This window comes from Schistocerca serialis, chromosome 6 (assembly GCF_023864345.2).
Source record: "Schistocerca serialis cubense isolate TAMUIC-IGC-003099 chromosome 6, iqSchSeri2.2, whole genome shotgun sequence".
Lineage (NCBI taxonomy): Eukaryota > Metazoa > Arthropoda > Insecta > Orthoptera > Acrididae > Schistocerca > Schistocerca serialis.
In genome coordinates, this window is record NC_064643.1 from 104,085,563 (window position 1) to 104,113,259 (window position 27,697).

The 27,697-nt window shown below is 38.9% G+C and overlaps 1 protein-coding gene across 1 annotated transcript in view; it reads left to right on the forward strand.

Annotated features, from left to right (window-relative positions):
- The first annotated feature begins 364 nt into the window (after window positions 1-364).
- The window catches only part of LOC126483906 (DNA replication licensing factor MCM4), a 43,994-nt gene continuing 16,661 nt past the window's right edge, over window positions 365-27,697 (forward strand). Inside the window, exons 1-7 of the mRNA XM_050107177.1 lie at window positions 365-494; window positions 1,952-2,606; window positions 2,690-2,853; window positions 13,209-13,406; window positions 13,529-13,763; window positions 15,305-15,547; window positions 20,663-20,891. Coding sequence (XP_049963134.1) covers window positions 1,964-2,606; window positions 2,690-2,853; window positions 13,209-13,406; window positions 13,529-13,763; window positions 15,305-15,547; window positions 20,663-20,891 — 1,712 coding nt within the window. The 5' untranslated portion in view covers window positions 365-494; window positions 1,952-1,963. The remainder of the gene's footprint in view (window positions 495-1,951; window positions 2,607-2,689; window positions 2,854-13,208; window positions 13,407-13,528; window positions 13,764-15,304; window positions 15,548-20,662; window positions 20,892-27,697) is intronic.

Sequence of the window (27,697 nt, forward strand, 5' to 3'; positions counted from 1 at the left end):
AAACCTTGGCGGTGACATACTGTTCAGTGTCATAGACGGCTTGTGTGAATGCCGCTATTTGTAATCAATTGTGCAATATTTTGACATGATGTTGCTTTGTTTTGTCAATTGCGAACTGTCGTTTATAAAGCAAGTCTTGCAGCAAGCATCGTAACAGCTAGTATGATATTTGGTGGCCACTAGGACTGCAGTTTCCAAGTTAAATGAATCATATATACAGTTCCACGTAGTATGATGTATGGAGTAAAAATTTTAAATGATAACTCCCACTGTCACTGTTTTAGACAGCCGTGTTCCTGATCGATTACCCTCTCGATACCTATGGCAATAGTTCGTGGAATTGCAGCATTTGTGTTTACATTGTGATGTCTTCCGTTGAAGCTCTTGAGCGCGCGCGAATTTCCCGCGCTTTGTGTGTATTTTGCGACTTTGGAGATTAGATGTGTGGTAGAGCTTAGTAAAGTTTGTTGTGTATTACGTTAATACAGCGTGGGGTATGTAGAAATGCAATGTTTTGAAACCTTATAAGTTATGCAGCTGTAACTAATTTCAATTCACCACCTTTTACGAATTACAATAACAGTCGGGGTGGAAGGACTCGTTAGGTGAAACTTTGTCAGTTTGTTTCCAAATTTTACTTTGCTATATCAGATATTTTATATCACTGGATAAGTAATCACAAATTCTGGCCCAGTATTGTGCGCCCTTTTCTGTGTTGAAGAGAACTGTAATGTGTAGTAATGAATGTCATTGTCCCATTTGGTATTTTAGTTATGTTCATCATTGTTTTTGTAGTGTAACGGATCATTTACAACAAGCATTATGTGGGAATATGTATACTGTGAAGCAGTAGTCAAAGTGCCCAATTTCTTTAATAGATGTTTATGAGATGATAATATGTTTGCATCTTTTATTATTCTTAAAGCATATTTGTAAGCAAGGAAGACTTTCTCTCGTAAAGATTAGTTACTCCAGAACATAATTCTGCTTGTTGTATATTATACATAAGATTGTTTACGCTAATGGGAAACGAAGTGGGGAAACCCCTCATGTGAGTTATCCCCAGTCAAAATTGGTTGAATTACCTAGTACAACTTTCTGCACTCTTTCTGTTAGATGTGACATCCATTGGTTGGCTATACCATCAATCCCTTAAAAATTACTTTTATCTAGGGGAATTCTGTGTTTCACACACTCAGGTGCCTTAAATAGGTCACAGAAAATACTGACCAGTACCATTTTATTATTTAATGCTTGCAAAAGCAGATGAGTGGCCATGTAAATGGCATTGTCAGCAGAGCAGCTCTTCCGAAATGCAAATTATGGCATGCTATAGATATTATTTATGTTGTCATTAAGATGAGATACTGTTCTAGAATACATCACCTTCTCATATGTTTTGGAAAATGTCAGCAGGGAAACAGGTCTGTAGTTATTGATATCTCTCTTATTACCTTTCTTATAGAGGGATTTAACAATGCGTAGAGTTAGTGACATGTTAAAAATTTCGGATAAACCAGGCTTATTATAGCGTAACAAATCTTTGGTACTCTATTGGAAAATCTGTCAAAGCAAAATGAGCTTTCATTTTTGATTAATTTTTAATTTTCCTTATTTCATGGGACATTGGTGATACATTTGTATGAGTGAGTCTTATGAGTGTTATTTTTCGACATACTGTTGTGATTTTTCTCTGGAACTTCTGCTATATTTAAGAAATGATTATTAAATACGTTTGCTACCTGTGACTCATCACTTATAGCCCTTTCGTTCAGTTCAGTAGTCATGATGTCCGATTCTGTGGCTGGTTGTCCTTTTGTCCTATTCACTAAATTCCTTATAACATCAAGTCTGTTGTCAGAATTAATGATTTATGACATTGTTTGGTTTAGAGGTTAGAATTAAGATTTACATCATAACTATGTTTTGGTAATGATTTTCTTTTATGTAGCCATAAACTACAATGCCAACGCCAACTAAAGATTCTGAGCCATCTTCTGCAAGGAAGGATGGAACACCATCACGAAGACGAGGAAGGGCTGGTTCAGAATCACGGGATGCCCCTTCTACCCCCGGAAGGGGCACACCGCGAAGGCGTCGTGAAAGAGGTGAAGAAGCGCCTGGTACACCTTCTAGATTGCTTACACCTCGTAGGGTGCAGCCAGTGGAAGAAGAAGATACACAGAGTCCAGCGCGCCGCGGAACACCAAGACGAGGTACTCCAAGGAGACCACAGCAACAAGAAAATGGTTCACCTGAACAAGCTGCTGAACAAGGACCAAGCAATGCGTCAACGGAGAGAACACCAGCTAAACGTCAACGCAGATCAGCAACAGCTGAAGAAAATCTGGATGATGGGACAAGTGCAGCAGGTAGTGATAATCCACGTACACCAGCCGGAGCAGGCCCACCAACACACACACCTACTAGTTCCAGGCGGCGTGCCCGGGACACACCTTCAAAGTCTTCAGTATCCACAGGTGTAGGGACGCCACATCAACGGAGACGTGTAACCACTGGTGATCCAAGTATTATTTCGGAATCAGATCATCAGTCAGTTCCGCCTGCTTCGCCAGCAATAAGTCTTAATCCATCGAGTCCTTTTGGTAAGTGTATACAAGTGTCAAAACTATGATTGCTATTTTGTGTTAGTAATATGTAATTTATTATTAATTTTCTTGTTTGACAGGTATGACAGAAATAGATTTGAGTTCACCATTAAACTATGGTACCCCAAGTTCAATTTCCTCAATACGGACTCCTCGATCAGGTATTCGAGGCACACCAATTAGAATGAGATCTGACATAAGGACAGACAAGAGAATTCGCCAAGTGAATATGAATGCAGAACCAGTGAGTATATAAACAAAATCATTATAAATTGACATACATATTTTCTCGCTGTTTTATAGTTACTGAAACACCATAAAAAGGCTACAAACATTATGGTCTTAAGATAACAGCACTTCCGTGTAGGGTACATTGTTTACTTTTGTTCTTTCTGTCAACATTAGCTCCTTTTTCTTGTGTTTTTTGTGTGTATTAGTAGCACCTTTATTCACTTTACCTCCATTACAGTCCCCACAGAGCATGGTTCATGGTCTGAGATTTTTCAGTAGTCACTTGTCCTGCGTTTTACCAAGTTACCATTATATCTTTATTCTTTTCCCTTTTCAGTTGAATTCCAGTGTTAAAAGTAATTACATATAGGCCTGCTACTAAATGTTTGTAGTTCATTGAAGACACCCACTTACCTATGCAGATTATGTGTGGTTTGAAACTGATGCATTTATCTAGCATGAAAGTACATACTGGTTTCTAGTTTATAGAGAGAAACTTCCATTCTTCATGATATTTTGTGTTTATTCCTAAATCATAGGTCAGTATGGGGAATTATGTTATCTGTTCACAAGACTGTACTCTAAATAGAATTTCATGAATCGGAAGTCTTATCTGCTTGGCCAGCACCATACCATACCTTTAGTATTGTCTTGGAAATGTGTTGGACTTACGTGATTATTATGATACACATTCTATATCATGTGTATTTTTAAAGATGGTCGTTTTAAGTTCTGCTAAATCATTTTCCTTTCAAGGCTTCCATACATGTGCTGACTGCCAGCAAGTAAGGCTACTAACTGACAAATATTGGTGTGACTGGTAGACCACACTACTTGAATTTTATGTGGTACCTTGCATCTATCAGTTCATTGCCTTCCACTCAATGTAAATTTTAAAGTGAGAGATTGTACGTACTGTATTAATAGTGTAAAAAATTCTCACTTGGCAATCCATATAATAAAGGAGAATTCACAATGGATTGCAAAGTTAACAGCCATAATATTAGAAGTGAAAAAAATTCTCATATAGACCATTTGCTCTCTAGGATTTAGAATAGAGTCTGGTGCAGAAGTCCTTCATGTCTAGATCAGGACTAGTACCAGTCAGAGCGATGTTTCTCTGCTGCTATTAGGTCGGCAACACCTCAGTTCCGCTTAGCCAGTGGTATGCTACCTTCCACATAACTATTGAGAGGTGAGAAGAGAGAGAGAAAATTCCTATTGCTGAAATTATCTTCACTCGTGTCATGTTACCTTTTTTCCAAATGTCACAAATTTCAAGGTTGTGATTAAGTTGGAACCTAATAGCACTGCTTACAGTGCTGTGAGTGAATTGAGTAGCCATTCATCATCATCATCATCTTGGACAGTTTCCAGCCACTGGCTGCCATTAAATTTATAATTTTCGTTGCCACAAATATTTGAATTATTTTTTGTAATGTGTTAAAATTTCTGAGGTTGTCGTATATTGATGTGAGAATGTGACAGTATTCCTCTCTCTTGCTTTGAAAAACACACCCTTTCATTCCTCTCATATCTCACATTGAGCATTGACAACATTGCTACACAAAACATGTAAGTATGCCACTGGCCCTGATCTTTTTACCCAAAAGTTTATAACAGTTTGCTACTGGGTTTTGGGCAGAAAATTGAAAATCCCCTAATATTCAAAGATATAGGCAAATACCTCGCTAGCACTCCTACAATTTATCAGAATATTTTGACTTGGGAATGTAAATTTTGGATTACTGTAATATTTGTATTAGGTAGAGCCTGACTTTATCTGGACAGCTGATAGTGGTCTGTATAAAGTTATATAAATGCTTTGTCTGAAGTCTTAAGATAAAAACAGTAGCTGTTTTTCTCCCTAATGCATGTATACGAAGTAATCTAGACCCAGTTTCCATAATTATCAGTATGAGTAAATTAGCACCAATAGTAATATTTAAGAGAAATAGCTAGCATTTGTTGCTTTAGCTAAACTTCACAAATGGGTGTCCACATGCTGCACATCTTCACAAAATAGATCAGAATGTGTCAGTGTGTCACCATATCAAGTTGAAGGCAGCCAACAGGATGATTGTACATGGTATGCCACTAATATATGAAATATTCACGTGTGGTGGGTGGCCTTTTCATCAAATTCTATTTTTTGCCACACACTGATATTTCTGTTAATAATTTTGCATTTGTTGCGAAGTTATTTCTGTTATTGATTTGAAATATTATTAATGATTCTTTCTCAAAAACAGATTCTAGGTGGTGCTAACAGATAGATCTGTAGTATAGATCTGTGTTAGCTGACATTGGCAATTTTATTTTGTGTTTCATGCATCCCAAGTGCTGTAGTATTGACAGGGTGTATACGACCCGGGAAATATGGGAAAAACACGGGAATTTTTTCATCTGGGAGAAAACCGGGAAAAACCAGGGAATTTTTCATTCTTTTAGCTTTCAGTTAAATTTTTGTAATTTTGACTGGTACGAATTGATTCTCTAGCAAAGAATGTTACTGTATCCTGCTACTGGAGAATGATACTACAGCAATAAAGTATAAAAGAGAGGAAAAAATAAAACTTTTGTGGCAAGAGAAATGCACAATTTACAACAACAAAACACCGTGCATGCATGAGCGTCTGCAAATAGCAAAAATATGTCAAAAGGCTCTAGGGCGAAGACTATGTAATTATTCACAACAGTAAACTGCTTGCTGTTAGTGTGACAACACAATTATTCATATTAGGTACGTTTGACCACTTGCCAGCGGGCTGATGCGCATGCGTAGTTGACTCGCGTGTGAGCAGTACCTTCTCCCGCTTCCCACTACTTGAAGTGTGGCTGTTAGCTGTATGGGCAGTAGCAGTAGCAGCAAACAGCCAGATGCACATGAGAAAAAATTTTCCGGCGCGCCCTAGTTGCCAGATTCGCGCATGCGCAGAGTTGTCTGAGTTGTAGTTGTAGTTTCCACGTGACCACTGTTTGCGTTAGTGACGTTTAGTGATTTCACTGCTTCTCTTGGTTTACAGCTCCCACGTGAAATGAAAACAAAACGGATTTCTGTGGCTGGGAACTATCAAGGGAATCAAAATACATTCACATAATTACGGAGGGCAAAAATATATTATTAGTTTCAGTTTTCTGATTTAATTTTATTTCCAAGTTATTAGCAGTGTAACATTAATCGCCGTGCAGAACAGTGAAGTTAGTTTTGCAAGTTTGCTAAAGAAACTGGGCTTTATTAATCTTTCCACTGAGGCAGCCATTTTATTTTGAACGAAGTGTTTCATTCCACAGTATTGGCTAGTTCCAACTGTTCGCTGAATTTCAAGTGCACATTATCATATACTGCCATGAATGACATTATGCCATAATAAACAACCAAAAATGAGATCGTAGAGTATCAGATGGGACCTACTTCATTGTGAATCTGGAAAAAACCAATATGCCCTTGAAGCCGAATTATGCATTTTAGTATGGTTTACGAAATTACGATGCCCTGGGGAGTATCCTCTGATGCCGTGTTTCTTTTATGGTGTAATGTAAGCGCTCTTAGTGCTTTATACATACGAACATGCGGTCTTCCTACATCACTGCAGCTGCGCACGCGCAATAATGCCTATTTTCTGACGCTCTCTGGCAACTGCTAAATCGAACGTATTTCTAACAGTCTCCGGATAGTATTGCGAACGGTGGTTCGAAACGTGTTACTTTCAAAGTAAATTTCTTTTTACGCAAGATGAATTATGTTACGTGCGAGAAAGTGGGAGGAATCACAGAGCGTTCAAAACTGAACACGTTGAGGACCAGCTATTTACTAGAATTTCGAGCCCAGACATTTATGTCACAATTTTAAATTTACTGGCACATTTGTGTGAAGTATCTTAAAGTATAAAACACACAAAAAAGATCAATATTACATGTGAAGGCTTAGCTTCTGTTGTAGCTTGTTAATCGTAGAGACCAATATTATATGTGAAAGCTTAGCTTTTCTAGTAGCTAAACTATGTATATTAATGTTAACCCTTAACTTTTCCTCCTTGTGTGTTCACGCTATGTACCCAGTGATCTTGCTATTGGCTGAGTATAACACGTGTCCTACGCTCTGAACATCTGCTGTCATCGGCTCGCAAGATCACGTGGCATGAGATATGATTAGCTTACAAAAGGACATCGCAACCGCGGCTTCAACGCTCCGGAAACTAACGCGCTGTGTTTGGTGCAATTCGAATTTATACTTTCGTAATACGAAAATATGCTGCGTATACGTAGCTGCAAATCAAAGGTCTTTCCAAAACTTCTCTTCTTCTTCATCCTCCCCCCTCCCCCAAGATTCTTCTCCTTTACGCTATATCAAGCTGCTGCAGTAATGTAGGACATATCTTTCAAACCAATATTTTTATGATTTCTTAAGACTTCCTTCTCTTTCTAACATAACAATTCTTTTTTGTAATACTGTTTGAACATCTGAATGCCTGTATCCATTATGTTAGATGAAAGAAATAATTTTTATGAACTCGCCCTTTTCATTTAAGGCAACAGTGGTGGATGAGTTGATGCGTTGTTGAGGAGCAGTTTTTTTTACTATTCTTGGACTGATAAGTTTTTACAGAGGGTATAAAAACTCCCTTAAACCATTCTGTGAAATTCATATTACACATCCCTGCACTCTTCTGCCATATGTACGCAGTGTGCATGCAGACATGTTAACATGTTTGAAACAAAGCATTTTTTTATTTTTACCAATGATGAACATAGGCCATGGATAGCTACCAGTAGCATTAGTACAAGCTAAAGCAGTAATATGATCGTTGCTTATTTTTAGTGGTTTTCAAGTAGCCCCGTTCACTACTGACCATTTGCACGTACAACATGGCATTACCACATTAACAAATAAAGCTTTCAGGGCTGCCTGCCATTATATCACTTCGACTGTTTTGTGTTTGAATGGGCACAACCCATAATAGTGAAAATGTTCAAGACAATGAGTTCCCACAGGGAATAGTACTCTACATCTTTGTACCCTGCAGAACGTCGACTTCACAGAGCTACACACAAAACGTGACTGCTGAGAATCATGGGTGTTGTTTCTCACCAGTGAAATCCTGTGTTGTACATTTTTATAGCCTTGTTGTATATTTCTGTAGCCTCTAGTTGATTCGTCCCAATACTACACTTTGCTTAGGAGATAAACTGCTACAAGTATTCAACAATCATACTTTTTGCCTGTACTATTTGACAACTAAAAGCAAACTATATGAGGAGGAAACTTCACATCTTCAGTTTCCTCAACACCACCACCAGTGGAGCAGATCGGATCATTTTATTATGGCTAAATCTTCTTGCCTAGTCTGTGTCACCTATGGTTCAGGAGAACCATTACAGCTCAGTTATGAGGTCCTATCCACCATAGTGAAGTAAAACTTATCACTGGCATGGCTGCAAACTGTTACGGATTGTCCATAATTATTACAGATTTATCACCTTATTTACGGAGTTATGGGAAGTTATTAAAAAATTACAAGAATAGACATTTTACAGTTTGGTGATTAAAAAAAAATACTGAACAGGTAGTTTACATTTTGCTGATCATATGCTACTAAAATATGTTATAGATTGTAAAAATTTCCTTCCCGAGCATGTAGTAGACCTGTCTATGAACAATTTCGCCAATAGAGCTTAACAAGATGGATCATGCTGAGTGACAACAAAAATTTTTCGTTCTGTTTGTGTTAGCTTATTTATAGGAATAAAACTGCTTTTTTGCCAAGTGACATCACAAGGTTCAACTCATGAGTCTATAGGCCGAAGTGGTGTTTCTAACCAGATGACGTCACAAGATGCGCAGTTCACCTATTTATCCATAGTTACTAATACACACCACAATGATGCTATTACAGGAATGGCCATCTCCTCGCCAATTTTTAAAATTGCGCACTGGTAGTAAATTATTATAGACCAATGACATTTTGTAATTTTGTGGTGTATTGCTCAGTGGTGTTATTTGTCTTTTTAGAAGTACAAAACACTTTGTATATAGTGTTAATCTGTTAAAGATGTTTTTACGTGTTTTGTCAAAACTGCAAGAAATAAGATGTCTTTTTGTTCCTTTGGCACCTGTTACATTACCGGAAATACGAAGCTGACACAAATGATGCAGATTTTTTAAAATTTAGAATTGTTTTTATTCCAGAAAATCTTTTTCATTTATGGTCAGAAAGTGTCTGGAATTTAGTGTTTAAAGGTCTAAATCAGGCTTCTAATTTTTAAAATATTCTGCCCCCCCCCCCAAAAAGGGGGGGGGGCGACGTGATTACCGATGGCCTGTTTGCGGCGTTTTTGGGCTGGAGTCATCCTGTCGACAGTCACCATGTGAAAGTGGATGTCCCATCTTTGAGAGACCGATGTCAACAATTCCTTGTCAGCTATGTGATTATAATCAGCTACATGCCGCAAATACCCTTGTTATCCTGCTCTGTTCCAAAACCAAAGTATCCAACTGCTCACCATTCCTGAACAGATACACTGGCCGAAGCGAGGCTTGAGAACCTTCACAGTGGACTCAAATTTCCCAAATTTGCATCTATGCACAAAAACACTTCTCTGACATCCTTCATATGTCTCCAGCCAAGTAGTATGGATGGACATGCTCCGTGGTCCCAAGGAAAATAGTGATGCTATAATTTACCAACATACACTCCTGGAAATGGAAAAAAGAACACATTGACACCGGTGTGTCAGACCCACCATACTTGCTCCGGACACTGTGAGAGGGCTGTACAAGCAATGATCACATGCACGGCACAGTGGACACACCAGGAACCGCGGTGTTGACCGTCGAAAGGCGCTAGCTGCGCAGCATTTGTGCACCGCCGCCGTCAGTGTCGGCCAGTTTGCCGTGGCATACGGAGCTCCATCGCAGTCTTTAACACTGGTAGCATGCCGCGACAGCGTGGACGTGAACCGTATGTGCAGTTGACGGACTTTGAGCGAGGGCGTATAGTGGGCATGCGGGAGGCCGGGTGGACGTACCGCCGAATTGCTCAACACGTGGGGCGTGAGGTCTCCACAGTACATCGATGTTGTCACCAGTGGTCGGCGGAAGGTGCACGTGCCCGTCGACCTGTGACCGGACCGCAGCGACGCACGGATGCACGCCAAGACCGTAGGATCCTACGCAGTGCCGTAGGGGACCGCACCGCCACGTCCCAGCAAATTAGGGACACTGTTGCTCCTGGGGTATCGGCGAGGACCATTCGCAACCGTCTCCATGAAGCTGGGCTACGGTCCCGCACACCGTTAGGCCGTCTTCCGCTCACACCCCAACATCATGCAGCCCGCCTCCAGTGGTGTCGCGACAGGCGTGAATGGAGGGACGAATGGAGACGTGTCGTCTTCAGCGATGAGAGTCGCTTCTGCCTTGGTGCCAATGATGGTCGTATGCGTGTTTGGCGCCGTGCAGGTGAGCGCCACAATCAGGACTGCATACGACCGAGGCACACAGGGCCAACACCCGGCATCATGGTGTGGGTAGCGATCTCCTACACTGGCCGTACACCACTGGTGATCGTCGAGGGGACACTGAATAGCGCACGGTACATCCAAACCGTCATCGAACCCATCGTTCTACCATTCCTAGACCGGCAAGGGAACTTGCTGTTCCAACAGGACAATGCACGTCCGCATGTATCCCGTGCCACCCAACGTGCTCTAGAAGGTGTAAGTCAACTACCCTGGCCAGCAAGATCTCCGGATCTGTCCCCCATTGAGCATGTTTGGGACTGGATGAAGCGTCGTCTCACGCGGTCTGCACGTCCAGCACGAACGCTGGTCCAACTGAGGCGCCAGGTGGAAATGGCATGGCAAGCCGTTCCACAGGACTACATCCAGCATCTCTACGATCGTCTCCATGGGAGAATAGCAGCCTGCATTGCTGCGAAAGGTGGATATACACTGTACTAGTGCCGACATTGTGCATGCTCTGTTGCCTGTGTCTATGTGCCTGTGGTTCTGTCAGTGTGATCATGTGATGTATCTGACCCCAGGAATGTGTCAATAAAGTTTCCCCTTCCTGGGAAAATGAATTCACGGTGTTCTTATTTCAATTTCCAGGAGTGTATATTCTACACAATGATAACCTACATATACATAGATGGCACTCAGCTCAATAATCATGTTGGTTGAATCATGATAACGGCTATGAAGTTTAGGCTGATGATAACACAGATTTGCGGTCCAACTAATGGAGTCACCACCCGTGCTCTGGCTAGCCTATAAGCTTGTTCAGTAGCACTAATTTCTGAGTGACCAGGGACCCGCAGCAAGTGTACCCTGTTGCTTTTTCCCAGAATTGCAAGGATTGCATGACATTCTGCAAGAATATTTGATTGTTTTGCTTGGGCTGGTGGGTGTGTCGAACTGCTTGGCTGTCTGAATGAATGTAGCTGCTATGATCCTTGCAACGCCTGTGTAAGTTTTCTTTCACACACATTCTGATAGCGAATACCCCAAACTGAAATACTGTAGTCTCTTTTCCCCTAGAGATATTGCCCACTTCAGTCAAGGTATACCACACCTCTACCAACTTCATCTGTTTTCAGCCTTTGAGTAAACCAGGCTGTCACATGAATGATATCATGGTTCTTTCTTCCACTGCTTACTCTCCTATGGTTACATAGAAACATTTATTACGGCAGCTGGAGATTATTGCATACTCAGCTGACATTTCCCCCGACCATTTGTATGCTTACCGCAACAGTGGGAATGCTGCTAATTCCATTGTTATGGCTAGGCAGACCAATCTCTGCACATCCTTGTGCTTCTTAGCATCCACCTTTTGTTGTACCTTATTCCACTATGTCACTCCACAAATTACCATAGGCCTGATTATTGGATTGAGATCCGTTGAGTGACTAAGACTCCAGATTTTTCCACATGTCCTCCTAGTGCACATAAGAGAGCACCTCTTGTCTAGGGACATGTATTCCTTTTATAAATGGTCTGTCAAATCATAACTGATAACAAGAAAATATATGAAAATAAAAGGTGTTTCTGGTTACATCATCTCCAGTAAATGACTAGTATCAATTAACAACAATCATTTTTCTGGTGACAACTATCAGGGGTGGATTAAGCTGGAACAACTGTTTGAATCTTGTTGTTAGTAAGGTTCAGCTAGTATTCATTTTAAGAAAACTAAATGAATATGAATCTCTGCACAGAAGGTTTAGTAACTGTTCTTGTGTATTTTGTTAGCTATACATTCCAAGTTGAATTAATTTAATGGTGTGGAAAAGCTTGAGAGACTCTTCACTGGTTTTTGAAAGTTTCATTGAAAGACTCAAATGTACTACAGTGGGTGGTAACGGTAACAGTTTTGTGCCTTGGAATATTCAAGACAAGTTTACAAACATAGTGCTCGGAGCCACATACACCTCTCTACATAATTGTCTAATCAAAGGAAATCAGAAGGCAGGGAATGAAATAATACTGAAATTGTTGACATATCATTATTGCACGTATTCTTGTTATTAGGTTGTAACAACAAAAATAGTCAATTTTTGACAACATAACATAACTGGATTGATATAAAATGTACTCACCAAGTGGTGGCAGGAAACAGACACATAAAAAGGACTTTACTTATGCAAGCTTTCGTAGTCAGTTGCTTCTTCTTCCAGCAGAAGGATTGAAGGGGAAGGGAAAGGAACTGGAGAGGAACCCAGTTTCTTTCCCTTCACACCTCTTCCTTCCCCTTCAACCCTTCTGCTGGAAGAAAGAGCCATTGGCTCCGGAAGCCCCTCCGAAAGCTTGCATAAGTAAAACCTTTTTTTGCGTGTGTGTTGTCCTACTGCTGCTTGGTGAGTAGATTTTTTTATCTGTCTGTTATATTGTGATTAGGTTGTAATAGAGTAGTTTCATGAGTCTCTATCATCCAGTCAAAATTTAGAATAAACAGAAATTAGGCTCAATCATTTCTTTTTTGTACTGTTTTTGTGAACATTTCGGTTATCTTCTGAATTGATTTGGATTATTGGTAGCAAATATCTGAAAAGTATGCATTTCAACTGTGCACGTAGTTTTAATAGTTCTGCCTTTGTGTAGAATCACCTCACTTTGCTGTATTGCAGGAAATAATCGGATGAATGAAAGAAACAATCACATATGTGGAAGAAGAAATCACAAGTTGGTAATTACTTTCTCAGCAAAAGCCGATTCACTCTAAATTTCCATCAGTGTATATTTGAGGAAAGGGATATGCACGAGAGATATAGACTGATAAATGCAGTAGTGGAGAATACATGGGCACACACAGGTGATGGGAAGGAAACCAAGAATGTAATTTTAAAAATTAATTGGTGATTTTCACAGCTGGACACAATTCAAGAACAACCTGGTCCTGAAGCAGAGCCGCAGTTGGTCATCTGGGGAACAGATGTCGTCGTAAACAGATGCAAGGAAAAATTCAAGCGTTTTGTGGAAAATTATGTTGATCCAGAAGCAGATGATGATGAACGGACTGAGGGAATGGATGTTAACCAACCACTTTACATTCAGAAGTTGGAAGAGGTAGAGGTCACATATTTTCATTCATATTGATAACTTTAATTTCCACTGTTTGAAATACGTAGTTCAATACATAGTATTGTTTCATTATTTCAATGTAATAGTACTTAGATTGTTTTTCCTAGATTCATACGTTGGAAGAACCATTCTTGAATGTGAATTGTGCACATTTAGAATCGTTCGATAAAGAACTGTACAGGCAGTTGGTGTGTTATCCGCAAGAAGTTATTCCTACATTTGACATGGCAGTGAATGAGATGTTCTTTGAGCGTCACCCAGCTGCTGTTTTGGAACACCAGATTCAAGTACGACCATTCAATGCCCATAAAACAAGAAATATGAGGGGTCTAAACCCAGAAGGTATGTTGGATGAAGTCACCGTTAATAATTTTAAGTGATATTATTTTAATGTTGTAGGAAAGCTGCCTAAAAAAAAACAATACTCGTATTAGATGGCTTCATGACTGACTTGCTATTCTGTTTGTTGTCAAATTTTATCTTACAAAGTACACATTAAGTATTTCAAGAGTAAAGGTTGGTTTGCCATAATTCTCTAGTCCTGGCAAAGTATTTGTTCAGTTGTTCCAGTCCAGCAGCAAAGGAGTTCTTGTCACTACAGATATGCCATCCTAAGTAGGCAAGGCCGTACAGGAGGAATTTTCTGGTGTAGAAGTGGCTGTCAAAATGCAGGTGCTGTTGGTGGTTAATGGGTTTAGTGTGGATAGAGCCGTCAGAGAGGTAGTGGTGAGCATCCTGAAAGGTGGCACATTGTGTTGAGGAGAAATGGGTGAAGTTGATGTGAGATAAGATGTTGGAGGAATAAGGACAGGGTGTCTTGGTCATGAGTTCAGAAGTCAGAGATATGATCATTGAACCTGAAAAAGAGGTTTAGGGTTTGAGAGGCTAGCAAGGTTTCCTCTGAATGGCCCACAAAAAAGATTGATGTAGGAGGGTACCGTGCGAGTACTCGACATTACCGTGGGTGTGTTTAAAGATTTGACCTTCAAAAGTGAAATAATGGTGGTTTAGGATGTGGTTGACTAGAATGATTAGGAAAGAGGTGGTAGATTTGATATCAAGACAATGTTGAACTTTGCAGCCATAGGCATGAGAGATGTTAGTGTAAGACAAACATCCTCAGTGATCCTAAACGCTGCCAATCCTTTTTCTTTGTCCCTTTTCCTTCACCTGCAACCCTTCTACCAGAAGAAGCCGCCAATCCGAAATATTGCCAATTTTTACAGCTTTTATATGCGTCTTTTCCTGTCACCACTGTGACTAGATTTTTTTAAATCAATCCATATTATATTTTCAAACACTGGTTATTTTTGTTGATTTGTTGTTATTTTATGAGTAATCTCTACTGTTGCTATATAGGCTTTTATTTTATTTTATTTTGTGTGGTTAAAAAGTAGTGCTATGAAATCCACTAATATGTTTTCAAGTTATTTACTTTACTTTTTATGTAATTTAAAACATTACTAATAATGAGGTGACTCAGATGTGATTCGTATACTCTTTTATTGTTGTTAAATGTGTATGCAAAATTACTTAATTATCAATGAAAATTCTGGTGATCGTCTTGTAAGCCAAAAAAACAGTTAATTAAATTAGTTAATACTGTAGAACATCCACAATTTTGCACTGCTTATTTGTTCTGTGGTGGAAGAATCCATTAATATCCATGATTAATTTCTTATGTAAAAATATGAAGCAATGAGTGTTACATGTAACTGTAACATCTTTTATGCCTTGATTGGATGCAGTCTTGAATGAAGTTCTTTCTAAATTTCTCAGGTTCAGCCCTTTATTTCATCTATCCTATTAGCCTGTTGGTATTATTGAAAACCAAATTTTAGTTGACTTGTTTGTAGATAAAAAGAAATACATGTGTTTTGCAGATATTGACCAGTTGATTACTGTCAGTGGAATGATAACAAGAACATCAAATATCATACCAGATATGCGAGAAGCGTTTTTTAAATGCCTTGTGTGCTCATTCAGTACAACTGTGGAAATTGATCGTGGGCGAATTGCAGAGCCTACCCTGTGTACGAATTGTAATACAAACCACTGTTTCTCATTGGTACATAATCGGTCACAGTTCACAGATAAACAAATAGTGAAACTTCAGGAATCACCTGGTATGTATATGCTAGTTGTTTAGATTTTTATGTCTATGTAACTATGTTTTGTCATTCTCCGTGTTGCTATTCCTTCTTATTTCATATCTTCATTGCAGTAGGCTATTTTTCATTGCATAAACTTCATTTATATTTTTTGTTGTGTGTTCATTAAAGATGAGATGTTGAGCCTTTTGTGAGAAAAACTTTTCATCTTAAGTAATAGTTTAATGTGCATTACCAGAAGATAGTTATGACTTGTTCTTTTATTACTGTGAGAGTGAAAGAGCACTTTGAATGAATATAGCAAAAACACATGTTCCTGGGGTTTGATAATACAGATATTAACTGGGTAATTTAACCCTTTTAGTGCCAAATACGATCTGATCGTGATCCAGATTTTTGGCGAAAAATGCCAATAACGATCTGATCGTGATGCCCTTCTCATTCATTTTTTCCGCGCTTGAAGGCAAAGTTGTTAGTATTTCCTAGCCAAGACGCAGAAGGAAGGTCGAAGGCACAGCATATCGATCTTCTTTTCGATTGTCAGTGCGATATTTCGAGTAAAATAAACTTCTCTGGTGGTGTTTATTTACCGACTATTTCGCGGCAGCATGACGTCGTCAAGTAAGAAGTTGCGGTTCGATACAAGTGATTTAGACAATAATGTGATAAGTAGTGGAAGTGAAGATGAATTTGCAGGATTTGCAGAAAGTGAATCGGATTATGAGATGTCAGGTGGAGAAGAGGACTTGTCGTTTTCTTCTTCAAGTGACGATTGTGTGTCAGCAAATGACGACGACGACCAAACACAACTAAATTGCAGTGCAAATACTTTTGTTGAAGTAATGGATGAGGCATCAGATAATCCACCTCCTCCAAGCTTTGTGTATGCAGAAGTACCAGGCCCTAAACACATACCAGCAAACGCCACACCAATTGATTTTTTTCAATTTGTTCTTCTCACTGCAGCTTTTTACGATTATGGTGACAGAGACTAACAGATACGTTCGCCATTTGATTCAGTCAACGCATTTATCGCCAAATTCGAGAATCAAACAGTGGCAACCAACAACTGCAGCAGAAATGAGGGCTTTTATAGCAGTAATTTTGAATATGGGACTGATAAAAAACCGACGATTTTTAGTTATTGGTCAACTGATGCAAACCTGTTGACACCGTGGTTTTCACAAATGTTTTCACGCAATAGGTTTCAGTTGTTGCTGCGGTTTTTCCATTTTGTAGACAATTCGAAACTTCACCCTCCTGGTCACCCATTATATGATCCAACAGCCAAGTTTCAAGTGTTGGTGGATATTGCCAACAATGCTTTCCGTCGTTACTACACTCCACACCAGCAACTGAGTGTCGATGAAAGTCTTGTTGGGACAAAGGCGCACTCACAGCTAATCCAGTACCTTCCCAATAAACATCATCACAGATGGGGAGTGAAATTTTGGATGCTGTGTGATTCAGTCGTAAATTACTGCCTAGGGTTTTATGCATACCGTGGTGCAAAAAGTGATGATGACAAAAACGAAATAAAAGAGAATGGCCTGGGATATGTAATCGTCATGAAACTACTAGCTCTTGGGAGCTACATGCAAAAAGGTCACCATGTGTTTTGCGATAACTTTTTTACATCTATTCCTCTGGCAGAAAAGCTGTATTCAGTTGGCACTTATCTAACGGGAACAATTAGAAGAAACAGAAAATTCCTGCCACGTGGTCTTCTGTCGAATTATGCTGTAGGTCAGCTAAAGTTTTTCAAGAAATCTTTTATACTTCTCTGTGGCTTGAGACAGAAGAAATCACAGAGAAATCCAGTCCTCCTTGTGAGTACATCATCCTCTGCTACATCATCAGAAAAGACAATTCGCAATAGACAGTTGGTCAAGAAACCAGATGTTATTTTTGAATATAATAAGTATATGGGTGGCATTGACTCATCTGATATGATGGCATACTGCTATTTAGATGAGAGGAGGACTGTCAAGATGTGGAAGAAGGTAGTGTTCAGCATAATTGCCAGGATGTTGCTGAATGCATATGTTTTGTATAAGGAATTGCTGAATGCATATGTTTTGTATAAGGAAAGCCTGAACCCCAGCGACAAACCACTGACACGGCTGAAGTTTAACAGCATAGTCATTTGCAAACTTTCTAAACAGTGGTTTCAGGCAAGGACTGCAACCACAAGTGCAATGGATATAAATTTACCTGCTCCAACAGTATATGGTGTAGAGACTCTTCCAGGGAGAAAGGAACGCTACTGTAGTGTTTGTTCTACGAAGGATAAGAAGCGGCGTTCACGAACAGTGTGTGTTTGTTGCAAGAAAGGACTGCATCCTTCATGTGTTGGTCAGCATATGTGCAAGTAGTTATCAGAATTAAAATTGTACTACCAGTTCTATTACAATGTGGTCTCAAAGAATAACTTTCTGTTTGTGATTATAGACTTAAGATACTGTGACTGTGTATTTGCCTGCATTAATGTAAGTTACAGTTGAACATAATCTAATTGATAAAACAATGCAGGTTTTATGTTCCAGTTTGAGCGTTGTTAGAGGAGTAATATTTACATAAAACATTTAAGATTTTCTTAATAATTTTGTTGCAATGTTTTACTTGTTTCATTATTTCTTGAAATACATGTGAAACAAGATTGTTTGTGTGTTTTCAACACTAGCTAAATTCAAAATAGTCACTAATAACTAATGCAAAGGTGCCACGTATTACGAATCAGTTGTAATAATTACAAATTTCCCCTCAGTAATTAAGACTTTCACGACCCACATGGCAAAAGTTACAATTTTTCCATATTTTATTCATTTATAAGTGTAAGTATATAAACCGCTCAAAAGGATGCAACAGAGAAAACGATTCTCACTAATATTTCTTTCCACTTATTTCGTAAACAGTTCATTTACTTGTCTGTTTCTGCCTCTTGCAGAACTTTGATTACGTCAAACACCATGGATGGTATATGACTTCACTTATCGCAACCTGTAATCAAGTATGAACTGATTTATCTTGCACTGTTGTTCCCTTTGCTAGTCACATGATGACCCTTCCTGGCTTGCTACCACGCATGTGTCTGTTTGGTTGTGATTGATGACAAATTGAAGTCGAGCTCTCTTTAATGAATAATATGTATGTGTGTGACCTATTAACAAGCATTTATTGCATTGATCTTAAACAAATTAACATCCAGTGCTCTTCTAGTGCATTCTAAGCATGTGTTGAGGAAATAGGTTTGTAATATATTGAAATAACAGGATGTATTCACCCTGGGAAAAACCTGGGAAGTTTCTCATTGAGAGAAATGAAGGAAAAACAAGGAATTTTTTAAAATTATGGGAACTTTTCATTGTTTTAGTTTTCAGTTAAATGTTTATTATTCTGTCTGGTAAGAAATGATATTCTGACAAAGAATTTTACATCAGCCAGCTAATCCAGAATGATAATGTTGCAATAAAACATAGAGAGAGTAACACCAAAAGAAAAATTCAGTTGCAAAGAAACCGCACCATTCACAAAATCAAAAACACACAAGTATCTGCCAACAAACAATGTCGGAATATGCAATACTTCGTAACAACAAACTGCTTTCGATGAGCACAATGTTACAACTGGTAACATTTCTAACAGATCATGTGAAAGTATTGTGAATGGTGGTTTGAAAAGTGTTATTTTTAAAGTAAATTTCCATTTATGGAAAATCAATTGGGTTACATGTGAGAATGTGCGATGTATTTCTTAAATCAAGGAGTGTTTAATTCTCATTCAAAACACTTCAAGGACCAGCCACTTAGAAAAATTTCAAGTACAGAAGACCAGCCATTTATGCCATTATTTAAAAATTTGCAGGCACATTGTGTTTGATGCATCTTAAAGGATAACACATACTAGAAAAGACCACGACTCCAGTTAGCTTTTCATACTTATTTTAGTTCTTTCATAGATTACAAATTATGAAATAATAATGGCAAAAAGTATAATTATCCTTCAAAAAACAGTGCAAACGGAGTAAGCAGTTTCACCCTTAATTAGCCTTTCTATAAAAACATCAAAGTGCTTGATGGAACATATATTCAGCCAGGTAAGCCGTGAAATTTTTGGTGCACAGTAATGCAATTTATAATCTTGCTTGTCAGAAATATTCAGCTGCTGCAATTCAAGCAGTGTTCTTAGGATCCTGCCTAACCACACCATCAGAAAAAAGCAATAAATTGAAGTTTTGCCGTGCATTAAAGATCTTTCCAAAACTCAATGTTTTCTTGCTGCATTTCATTTCCTGAGTGCTGGGAAGTTCTATGCTGGTGTACAAAACCGTCACCATTCAAAGGACTGATAAGTTTTGCTGCTCCCATAGAAAACCTTTCACCCAGGAAAAAGTGCACTTTCATTTAGGAAAAAGTGTATTCGTAACTGGGAGATCTGGGAATTACCCCCCCATCACCACCACCACCACCACTCTGCTCCCCGCCTGCATATACACCATCAATAAACAATAAAGCAATTTCTGGTGCAGCAAAATGTGTGTGGTGTGGTACTGGGGTTAGTGACACAATCAAACCAAAAATTGTTCAAAAGTTGAGGGAGGAATACTTCTGATTGAGTGACACATCAAAATATCCTGCCACAACCGCCAGTGACTGCCCCACCCCCTAGACCCACAATGTCTGCACTATCTGGTACATTCCTAATTGGCTTTCTTAAAAGTTGCTAAATAAATGCAGAAAGCCAGTACTCTGTGAAGAAAAGCTGTGTTGGAGGGCAGGAATTACAAAATTTTAAAAGGTGTTTATGACTAATTGCAGAAATAATAATTTTTATTTTGTTATTCCTTTAACCATCTACTGAATCAAGAGCTTGGCCAGTATTCTTAACTCTTGTTTCTTGGCAGTGGTGTAATTGTTTATGAACAATGGGAATTCACGCGTGTTGAATTCATGCGTGTTGTATGTATGTGTGGGGGGGTGGGGTGAAAATACATTTATTGTTATAAATGGACCCTTGTTTTACATTGTTTCTGATTACTTATAATTTTTCCTTGACATTTCTAAAGTGTGAAGTTTTGCAGCAAGTATGGTGACTTGAATAAGATACTTAAAATACAATAAATTATTTCAGATGACATGCCTGCTGGACAGACTCCACACACAGTGTTGCTGTTCGCTCATAATGACTTGGTAGATGCTGTGCATGCTGGTGACCGTGTGACAGTGACTGGAATATACCGTGCAACACCTCTGCAAGTCAACCCAAGAGTCAGTAGTGTGCGTTCTGTATACAAGACTCACATTGATGTTGTGCATTACCGGAAAACAGATAATCGCCGCCTACACGAGCAGGAAGATGGGTAGGTAACTTATTCATTGTTGATAACTTCTGTATTCCCCATTTGTATTCTCTATGAATTAATATTTTTGAGTTGAACAGGTTGCCGCTGACAGTTGTTAGACCACTATGGTGGTGTTCTTATTGCAGTTATTATGAGATAAAAATACTATAATTGTAGTCCACATTTAAATGATAAAAGCCACTCAGCTTCAAATGACAAGTGTTTGAGGGTGGGGTGGCAGAGGAGGGCATGATACCACAAGAAAGGGCTCCTCTGATACGGAAGCTGCAGCTCTTTTTGTTAAGAAAGAAATCACCATGGAAACAAAGTACTTCACAACATACAATAACGTGTTCAGAAGTAGTATGAGAGACTTGCTTGCCTTAATATATATAGAAACTTATTGCCCAGAAGCATGCTAGAAGAAAATTACGCAATGCTCATCCAACTCTTCAAAGAAATAGGGATATTCATGACAGCTTCAAGTAGCAATATTCTGTAATTTAATTTCTTGTAAGTTTAGTGGTTAATTTTGGTTCAAAAAGACCAGCATTATATGTATCTGAATCTCTGACACGTCAGATGGTGTTCGCTGCGAGGTGATAGTAGATGCATAATAAGTTAATGGAAAACCTTCGGTTTTATGAGAAAAAAAATTCACAAGTCAGAGGAATTCTTATGTGGTGAGTAAGCACATAAGCTGTTGAACATTGTTACCCTGTGTTCAAACTTCCCTTTGTGTAATTTTCTGGGTCCTCTGACAAACAACTGGAGTTGAGTTACAGTGTGTAAAATCATAGTGTCATGCCTACTGTTTAACATTTCCTCCACACAATTTTTTCGTAGTACAATTGTTTAAATGGGGAAGTTTATTTTGACAGCAAATTAAAAATGCTTCCAACTATTGCTTGGCTGAAGGAACTGAAGACTTGTTAAAAGAGTAGCAGAATCATCTTGTTTAGTCATAAGAAACAGCGAGGGGAAAGTGATAACAGTGTACACTCCGGTTTTCTTAAAAGTGGAGTATTGTCACATACTGAAAATCTGTGCGCCAGTGCCCTGCATAGAACAACAGTTAAGGTAGACAGTTTTGTAGTGGTACAGGATACTCTCTCCCATGCACCTTAAAGTGGTTTGCGGGGTATCTACATAGATGTATGTCTAATGTGTTTTTTAAATCATTTGCAAACAAGCCACCTCCCCTGAATTCTGTTCAATATAGCACATAGAAACATGAAAATTTATGCTATAAATAGCTGACATGGTAAGCAGATCACTCTTATTTTTATTGTGATATACTGACTGTCTTTGCGTAGATATGTAGTGCGTGTTTAAACACATTTTTGGATGTCTGTATAATTTGTCTATGTTCTTGCTGTATCCTCTAAGAAATAGCAATTGCAGTCATTAAAGCATAATCCGTATCACTTCAGGCAGGGGGGTTACCTTCATAGTCTCAGATGTTATTGAATTTAGCGTATGTTAAAATTCAGGAGTGAGAAACATGTATGTTTTTGATTTCTCCAAAAAAAATTCCTTGCCGTGAGACCCAGGCCTCCAAAGATGGCACTGCGAACACAATTTTGAAGATTAGAATTTCGGAAAAAATTTGAAAATTCTGTATCTCCGTAACAGTTATAATATTTTGTTAGTTTTTTTTATTTTAAAGATAATTGCTTTATGATTACAATGGTATCCTCTGTTTGGACATATCTGTCAAAGTTCTTTTACTGTCGCCTTTTGAATTTTTTTGTTTTATTTACAGATCTTTTTTCTTTCAGAATTCCAATCCAGAACAGTTACTTATTTCCTGTTGATTAGTACCATGTAGTACTATATTCTCTGTAAAGGAGAGCTTCCACTTTTTAAGTTGGACAGGTTCTATTTAAAAAAAATAAAATTAAAGGGTAATGTTTGTCTTCACTGAAGTTTTTTCTTACTAATTTATTTCTGTTGTCTTTGTTGTAGTTATTTCTTATCACTTTCTTAGTTGCAGTTATTCCTTTTCACTTTCATTGTTGCAGATATTTCTTACACATTGTTGTAGTTTCTTTGTCATGGTTGTTCAGTGCAGATCTCTGTATTGTAGTTGTTCAGTGCAGATCTCGGTATTGTAGTTGTTCAATGCTAATATGTTTGCTGAAGAGGCTTCTAAGAAATCTGAGACCATCCGGTGAGTTCTGTATTTTCATGAGGAATTTGACAGTTGACACAGTTGCATTGTGTTTTGTGAAAAGGACTGTTCGAAATGTCTTCTGACTGGGGCCACGGGAGAGTGAAGTGTGATGACTATTTGCATATACATAAAAGTGATATATAAGACAAACAACCCCCCCAAGGAACCATGGACCTTGCTGTTGGTGGGGAGGGTTGCGTGCCTCAGCGACACCGTAGGTGCAACGAACAACGGAGGGGTATCTGTTGAGAGGCCAGACAAATGTGTGGCTCCTGAAGAGGGGCAGCAGCCTTTTCAGTAGTTGCAGGGGCAACAGTCTGGATAATTGACTGATCTGGCCTTGTAACATGAACCAAAATGGCCTTGCTGTGCTGGTACTGCGAACGGCTGAAAGCAAGGGGAAACTACGGCCGTAATTTTTCCAGAGGGCATGCAGCTTTACTGTATGGTTAAATGATGATGGCGTCCTCTTGGGTAAAATATTCCGGAGGTAAAATAGTCCCCCATTCGGATCTCCTGGCGGCGACTACTCGAGAGGACTCCGTTATCAGGAGAAAGAAAAGTGGCGTTCTATGGATTGAAGCGTGGAATGTCAGATCCCTTAATCGGGCAGGTAGGTTAGAAAATTTAAAAAGGGAAATGGATAGGTTGAAGTTGGATATAGTGAGAATGAGTGTAGTTCGGTAGCAGGAGGAGCAAGACTTTTGGTCTGGTGAATACAGGATTATAAATACAAAATCAAATAAGGGTAATGCAGGAGTAGGTTTAATAATGAATAAAAAATAGGAGTGCAGATAAGCTACTACAAACAGCATAGTGAACGCATTATTGTGGCCAAGATAGACACGAAGCCCACGCCTACTACAGTAGTACAAGTTTATATGCCAACTAGCTCTGCAAATGACGAAGAAATTGATGAAATGTATGATGAGATAAAAGAAATTATTCAGATAGCGAAGGGAGACAAAAATTTAATAGTCATGCGTGACTGGAATTCGATAGTAGGAAAAGGGAGAGAAGGAAATGTAGTAGGTGGATACGGATTGGGGCTAAGAAATGAAAGAGGAAGCCGCCTGGTAGAATTTTGCATAGAGCATAACTTAATCATAGCTAACACTTGGTTCAAGAATCATAAAAGAAGGTTGTATACATGGAAGAATCCTGGAGATACTAGAAGGTATCAGATAGATTATATAATGGTAAGACAGAGATTTAGGAAACAGGTTTCAAATTGTAAGACATTTCCAGGGACAGATGTGGACTGTGACCACAATCTACTGGTTATGAACTATAGATTAAATCTGAAGAAATTGCAAAAAGGTGGCAATTTAAGGAGATGGGACCTGGATAAACTGACTAACCCAGAGGTTGTACAGAGTTTCAGAGAGAGCATAAGGGAACAATTGACAGGAATAGGGGAAAGAAATACAGTAGAAGAAGAATGGGTAGCTTTGAGGGATGAAGTAGTCAAGGCAGTGGAGGGTCAAGTAGGTAAAAAGACGAGGGCTAGTAGAAATCCTTGGGTAACAGAACAAATATTGAATTTAATTGATGAAAGGAGAAAATATAAAAATGCGGTAAATTAAGCAGGCAAAAAGGAATACAAACGTCTCAAAAATCAGATTGACAGGAAGTGTAAAATGGCTAAGCAGGGGTGGCTAGAGGACAAATTTAAGGATGTAGAGGCTTATCTCACTAGGGATAAGATAGATACTGCCTACAGGAAAATTAAAGAGACATTTGGAGAGCCAGTCCTGACAAAACACTAGCATCTGGTGAGCAAGATCTATAAGACAGGCGAAATACCCTCAGACTCCAATCAGAATAAAATAATTTCAATCCCAAAGAAAGCAGGTGTTGACAGATGTGAAAATTACCAAACTATTAGTTTAATAAGTCACAGCTGCAAAATACTAACCCAAATTCTTCACAGGCGAATGGAAAAACTGGTAGAAGCCGACCTCGGGGAAGATCTGTTTGGATTCCGTAGAAATATTTGAAAATGTGAGGCAATACTAACCCTACGACTTACCTTAGAAGAAAGATTAAGGAAAGGCAAACTTACGTTTCTAGCATTTGTGGACTTAGAGAAAGCATTTGACAATGTTGACTGGAATACTCTCTTTCAAATTCTGAAGGTGGCAGGGGTAAAATACAGGGAGCCAAAGGCTCGTTACAATTTGTACAGAAAACAGATAGCAGTTATAAGAGTCGAGGGGCATGGAAGGGAAGCAGTGGCTGGGAAGGTAGTGAGACAGGGTTGTAGCCTATCCCCGATGTTATTCAATCTGTATATTGAGCAAGCAGTAACGGAAACAAAAGAAAAATTCAGAGTAGGAATTAAAATCCATGGAGAAGAAATAAAAACTTTGAGGTTCGCCAATGACACTGTAATTCTGTCTGAGACAGCAAAGAACATGGAAGAGCAGCTGAACGGAATGAACAGAGTCTTGAAAGGAGGATATAAGATGAACATCAACAAAAGCAAAACTAGGATAATGGAATGTAGTCGAATTAAATCAGGTGAAGCTGAGGAAATTAGATTAGGAAATGAGACACTTAAAAGTAGTAAATGAGTTTTGTTATTTAGGGAGCAAAATAACTGATGATGGTTGAAGTAGAGAGGATATCAAATGTAGGCTGGCAATGGCAAGGAAAGCATTTCTGAAGAAGAGAAATTTGTTAACATCGAGTATAGATTTAAGTGTCAGGAAGTCATTTCTGAAAGTATTTGTATGGAGTGTAGCCATGTATGGAAGTGAAACATGGACGATAAGTAGTTGAGACAAGAAGAGAATAGAAGCTTTTGAAATGTGGTGCTACAGAAGAATGCTGAAGATTAGATCACAAAACTAATGAGGAGGTGTTGAATAGGATTGGGGAGAAGAGGAGTTTGTGGCACAACTTGACTAGAGGAAGGGATCGATTGGTAGGACATGTTCTGAGGCGTCACGGGATGACCAATTTAGTAGTGGAGGGTAAATATCGGAGAGGGGGACCAAGAGATGAATACACTAAGCAGATGCAGAAGGATGTAGGTTGCAGTAGGTACTGGGAGATGAAGAAGCTTGCACAGGGTAGGGTAGCATGGATAGCTGCATCAAAGCAGTCTGAGGACTAAAGACAACAACAACAACAATAATAAGGCAAACAAAAAACAGACTTCGTTAAGGTTGGCAATAAGTGTTCTCATTTGAAGACTGTTTCAAAGTGAAGATGTTTCCAGTGACTACATTTTGTGTTCAAAATGTTTTGACAGAATGATAACAATGATAGTATCTGAACAAGGTGAAGCCCCCCATGGTGCTGATGATGCAGTTTTGCATCAATAGAGGAAGAATTAAATACACTGAATCAGTCAACTACAGAGGTATGTGTTAGTCCTGTTAAGAAACTGTGGTCAGTGAAGTTGAGTCATAAGCTCTATGCATCAAGAAAGTGCAAATAAATTACTAAAGGTATGGATGAATACACTACAGAAAAACTGACCATACTCTTCAAAGTAGAAATTCAGTCTTCAGAAGAAAATAAACCAAAGCACTCCACACCTCTTGTTACGAATTTTTCACAAATATCAATTTAGCTGTTGAATATTGTGCATCCCACAGTGAAAAGGTTCAAGTTTTAAGTATTATTCCAGAGACATTTTCAAAGAAATCAATTTTGAACTGCAGCCCATCAGTATCCAAGTACATGGTAGACAAATCAAGAAATGTGATGTGTGTTAAAGGAGTCTTTAGAAGATTACATCCCTATTGTGGCCATCCTGTAGAAGCAGCTCAAATTCAAATAGTGCAGTCATTTTATCTGGAAGATAAATGAGACTGTTGTGCCAGAGTGCCAACAAAAAAGGCACTATAACTGTAACAGTTGAAGGTCAAAAAGTTGTGAAGTGAAGAGGTATATGACTCACAGTAATAAAGAAACTTCAGCAATTTATAAGAGCAACTGTACAACTTCAGATATTGGAAGATTAAAATTTTATGCACTACGACCTAAGTGGGTATTTCCACATCTGCCTAGAGATGTCTGTTTCTTTTTACACTGCACAAATTTTGAACTTCGTGTGGTATCCTTGAAGAACTTGCTGGAATGCGTGACATATGACACGGCACCTTGGTCGGGCATGTGAAGTCATTGGTAGTCTTTGACATAAAGCAAGAGACTTGTTTGCTTCAACAATGTGGTGACTGCCCGGGAAAGGGAGGACTGTCTATACAGACACTTGGTCTGGAAGGCTATGTTTAGTGCTTCACTGTGATTTTGCTGAGAACTGGTCTGTAACTCTCCCACAAGAAGTACAAGGGTATCATTGGAGTAATGACCCGGTTTCAGTTTTTACAGGAGTGACATATATTCAAAATAAGACCACATATCATCACTTAACACTTCCGGGCTGAGATGCCGTGGTCCATACATAAGACTCTCCCCTGATGTTTCGCCTTCGACTGTGGAAGGCATCCTCCGAGGACAGCCTGGAAGTGTTAAGTGGTGACAACACCTGTCGTGAAAGCCTTCAATCTATGATAAGACCACAAGTGTTGCAGTTATAAGTGATGACACAGGGCATAGCAATGAGCAAAATTCTTCAACTGCAAACAGGGGCAGAGAAGATAATCATTATTTCTGATGATGCTCCTAGTCATTT